The 5097-nt window shown below is 33.1% G+C and overlaps 1 protein-coding gene across 1 annotated transcript; it reads left to right on the forward strand.

The window, feature by feature from the left end:
* The first annotated feature begins 1179 nt into the window (after positions 1–1179).
* On the forward strand, positions 1180–1650 carry LOC124366491. Its single transcript, XM_046823079.1, has one exon. The coding sequence runs from the start codon at positions 1180–1182 to the stop codon at positions 1648–1650; it is 471 nt and encodes a 156-aa protein (XP_046679035.1).
* Positions 1651–5097: the final 3447 nt, after the last annotated feature.

Consider the following 5097-nt stretch of genomic DNA (forward strand, 5'->3'; position numbering starts at 1 on the left):
ACTACTAATGTTTCCAAATATAATTAGTTTTTAGGAAACCTCTGTCCATAATTATTTGAAATTTATTTTTTAAACAGAATTTATAAAAATACCCATTATATCAAGCTTTAATACATTTACTGTGAAATATACAAACACACCTTGTTTAACTAACCGCCCTTCTGAGTCAGGCCATGATGTTCTAAAGTAGCTGGCACATTGTGGAGAAATAAAAAATAGTGTGTGTATTTATTTATTTATCGTAATTATTCTAGTTTATATTTTTGTAATAAAGTAATATATTCCATTTAATAATTGTCAGATGAATAAATATGATTTGAAAATAGAAATATTAAGTAATTGCACCGGAAAAAATTTAATATCAAAGACGTAATTTAATACCAGTTGGTTAGAACACAAACAATGTCTTAGTGAGAGGGTGATACAGGAGTAAACATTATGTAGTACTTTTAATTGTTGATTGTATCGAATAGAAACGAAAGTAAAGTAAACTCTAAAGGATTGGGTGTTTAATTAGGGATAAGATACATTTTAAGTAAACAAGCAGTCATGAGTCAGCGCTCAGATAAGACGGATCGTTTAGAGATAGTGCACCGGTCTCTACCATAACCTACAAAACTCTTTCAAACGTGCCCGGTAGTTTTAGTTGCGGGGTTTTTTTATTCGCTCTATAGGCTATTTGATTATCTGTTTTATATTCACCTCGTTTTTTACAACAACAGATATACAATGGCAAATTGTGGTATTTGCTTAAGAGCTATTGGTAATAAAGTGAAGATGCAGTGCAGTGACTGTTTCAAGGAATCCCACGGCGTTTGCTTAAAAATGAGCAGACGGATGTGGAATGCATCACCCAAGATGAATTGGTTTGGAGATGCCCACCCTGCAGTGAAACGCGGAGAAAGAGCTTAAGATTTGATTCTGAGGCACAAGAGGGTAAATCTACTTTGGATGATTTAATGAAAAAAAAAAAATGATATAGTTGAAAACCAAAGGAAGCAGGAGAGCAGTTTCAACCAGTCCTATGAGGCCTTAAATGAAAAGCTGGAAGAAAATACAAAAAGTGTGAAGGAGCAGACTAACTCAATTGAAAAATGCTTAAAAATTATAGATAACCTGATTGAAAAAAATAGAATACTGAGCAAAAATGTGTCGGAATTGGAAAGGCATGTGGAGGATATGGAGCAGTACTCCAGGATGAATACCGTCGAAATCCATGGTGTACCGATGCAGCCGAATGAAGATGTTGTGAGCGTCGTGAAGGAGGTTGGGAAGGCCCTGGACTTTAACCTAACCGAATCAATAATCGATGCCTGTCATCGGTTGGGCAAGAAAACGGGTCCGAATAACTCGCCGCCCGGAATTATTGTGAAATTTGTGAGACGTCTCGACAAAGATGAACTGTTGCGAAAACGCCATGTGAGGAGGGACTTCTCGACTCGGCACATGAACTTGAACGTGGATAAACCCGTATACATCAACGAGGCCTTGTCACCGGCGAGAAGACGTCTGTTCGCGATGGCGCGGGAGATCAAGCGGGACAAACAGTACAAGTACTTCTGGGTGCGAGGTGGAAAAATCTCCCTTCGTAAAGAAGAATCTGGGACAATTACAACAATAACATGTCAGGCTGACCTTGAAAAACTGTAATTTTTTTACCCATTTCACAAAAAAAATTAGATGTAGGCTAGTGTTTTCATATCAATGAGGAATTGCTTTTATAATTTGTATTTTTATAATGTATTTGTTGTACCTTTAAGTTTATTTTCTCTTTAAAAAAAATTGACAAAAAATTTAAAATCATTCATCAAAATATAAGAAGCCTAAGAAGTAATTTTGATTTTTTTCTAGCTGAAGCTATTGCGAATAATATTGAGCCAGATATAATTATTTTATCGGAGATATGGATAAATGAAATAGAATCAAATTTTTATACAATACCGGATTATAAACATTTTTTTAAGTGCAATGAAACATATAGGGCTGGTGGAATTGCTGTTTACATTAAAAACTCATTTGTAAACGTTAAATGCCTAGATGTGAAGTGCGATACAGCTGACATTCTTTTAATCTCTTTTGAATTTTTGAATCAAACTTTTCATTTATTAGCAGTATATAGATTAATTTTTCACTCTGTGGAAGTATTTATAAATGAACTTCGACAATTTTTTTGTAATGTAAATATGAATTTTAAAAATATTATAAATTTAATTTGGATAGGAGATGTAAATATAAATTTAGTGGGAGTGAGGGAGTTAAATGCGGATACTGACAGTTATAGAACAGTGATGGCAGTAAACGGGTTTGAGTGTTTAGTCGAAGAGCCAACACGAGTAACAGATCAGTCCGAGACCTGCATTGATCATGTTTATGTCCGGGTGGCCAACAAGAACACCGTTTCTGTGGATGCCGCGGTTATACATGCCGGCATTACAGATCACTCTATGGTTCAGGTTAGCGTGGCGGTGCGGTTGTTGGGTGGTGGTGGGGAGGGGGCAGAGCCGGTCTCGCCCTCCGCCCCTCCCGCGACCCGCTCACGTATATGCTACGCTCTCCTCAAACAGATGTTAAATAATGCCGACTGGTCGGATGTATACAAACATTCTGATGTGTCGGCTGCTTTTGACTCTTTCCTTTCTATATTTCAACAATTGTCGAGAACTCTTTTCATTATAAGAAAATTAAACCCTGGATAAATAATGCGATTGGTTCGAGGATTAAGAGAAGAAACTTACTCTTCAGTCATGTTAAAAAGCATCCTTACAACGAGAGCCTAAAAAATTATTACCTAACATTCAGGAATAAATTACGGAACGATATAAAATTATTAAAAGATCGTTTCTATAGAGACAAATTTAATAAGTGTGAAGGAAATTCTAAAGCAACATGGAAAGTAATAAATGAAGTAACAGGACAAAATAAAGCAAATAGAAGTCAGATAAGGCTAGAATAGGCGATATGACAGTTTCTGATTCACACATTATATCAAATCGATTCAATGAGTATTTCTTAGATACAGTGAATAATTTAAATTTGAACAAAAATGTGAATGATAATTTCTTGTCTATGAACTATAACAATTATTTTCCCTGTAGAATGGAAGTTCATTCGATTTTTATTGAACCAGTTTTAGCTGAAGAGTTGCTGTGTGTTATAAAATCTCTAAAGAATAACACTGCGCCTGGTATTGATGGAATAAGCACTTGTACACTAAAGGAAGTTTCTGAAAATATTTTAGATGTTTTTCTGTATATAAATAATCTTAGCTTCCAAACTGGCATTTTTTCCAACTAAATTAAAAACTGCTGTTGTCATACCAATTTTTAAGAGTGGTTCCAGTTTATTATGCAGTAATTATCGTCCGATATCATTTCTTTCTTGTTTCTCTAAGGTTATTGAGAAGGTAATGAAGCATAAACTTATGAAGTTCTTAAGTAAAACAAATTTTTTTAGTACCAAACAGTTTGGATTTAGATCCGGACTAAACACTGAACATGCCTTATTAAACTTTATGACCAATGTTTATGATGGAATTAATGACGGAAAAAAATGTTAGTGGCCTATTTATAGATATAAAAAAAGCCTTTGATACAGTTGACCATAATATTCTTTTGGAAAAGCTTTATCGGTGTGGCATTCGGGGAGTTGTATATGATTGGTTTCAGAGTTACTTGCTGAAGAGAAAACAATGTGTCAAAATTAATGCTGTATGTATGTAGTGACATGGGGGTAATTAAAAATGGTGTACCACAAGGATCAGTTCTTGGAGCTATTTTATTCATAATATATATAAATGATTTTTGTAATGCTCTCTTTCATGGTACTTTAACATCTTTTGCGGATGATACTGCCTTGTGCTATGCCAGCAAGGATTTGGACTCAGTACGAGTAGCAATGAGTCGTGACCTTGATGCGATACAGTGGTGGTTCACTGTGAATCATATGCAACTGAGCGTTGAAAAAACAAAATACATAAATTGTTCTTTAAAAAAAGAAGTTAATTTTTCAGTACCGATTTTAAATATAGGTGTGCAGATTGTATTAGTCAACAAATTCATTGTAAAAAAAGTAAATGTTCTGTTTTGAGTAAAACCAGTGAATTAAAGTATTTAGGTGTATATGTTGATAGTTAAATGAATTGGAAGATACATATAAGTAAATTAAATAGTAAAATACATAAAATCCTAAGGTTTTTCTATTTTTTAAAAAGTATGTGTAGTGAGAGAGTTTTGCGTACAGTTTATTTTTCAATGGTGCAGAGCAAAATAGAATATGGAATATTATTTTGGGGCAATACATATATTTCTTACTTGAACTCAATATATCGACGGCAGAAGCATTTGGTAAGAATAATCTCAAATAAAACTAAATATGAACCTTCTCGTCCATTGTTCTTAGACCTAAAAATTTTTACTCTGAGATATTTATATGTATTCAAAGTCTTAAAACTTTTTTACTGTAGAAGTGGAAATATTCCAGCCAATGTAAATACCTATAAATTGAGAATAATAAATGCAAATAAATTTACAGTACCTAAGCCAACAATATCTTTTTACACTAGAACATATAATTTTATCGCACCAAAAACTTTTAACCAAATACCTAATTATATTAAATATTCATACAACAAAAATATTTTTTTGAATAGACTAAAATCATGGCTCTTTCATTTAGAAGATATTGAGTTTTTGTTTAATATTATACAATAGCTTACTTATTCAGATGATCAGTGTTTATCAGTAATGTATGGTTAATATTTGTATGTAAATATTTATTTATTGTTAATACAGTTGTGAAGTCAATATTTTTGTTTTTATTATGTATCTGTAGTCTATGTTCTGCTTCCTCGTGGATGGTGGTACGGGAAGTCAGGTGTTGTTATTTTCTCTTGTTGCAAGTTGCATTTGTTTATTTTGTTAACTGTGGATAAATTTTTTGCTAAGGCACAACATGTTTGTTTTTTTGAGACGATATTTGTCAATTTTCTTTAAAAAATAATTTTTTCTGAGTGCTATTGTTTCTTTTTTTTAGTACTGTAAAGGAACCTGTGAACAGGCTTGCCTTAGAGGCCCTAGATTTTCTTAAATTTCCTTCTTG

The sequence above is a fragment of the Homalodisca vitripennis genome, chromosome 7 (assembly GCF_021130785.1).
Source record: "Homalodisca vitripennis isolate AUS2020 chromosome 7, UT_GWSS_2.1, whole genome shotgun sequence".
NCBI lineage: Eukaryota > Metazoa > Arthropoda > Insecta > Hemiptera > Cicadellidae > Homalodisca > Homalodisca vitripennis.

Bases quoted from the DNA above. Each gene is read 5' to 3' on its own strand.
- LOC124366491 (XM_046823079.1), top strand. From the start codon at position 1,180: ATGGAGCAGTACTCCAGGATGAATACCGTCGAAATCCATGGTGTACCG.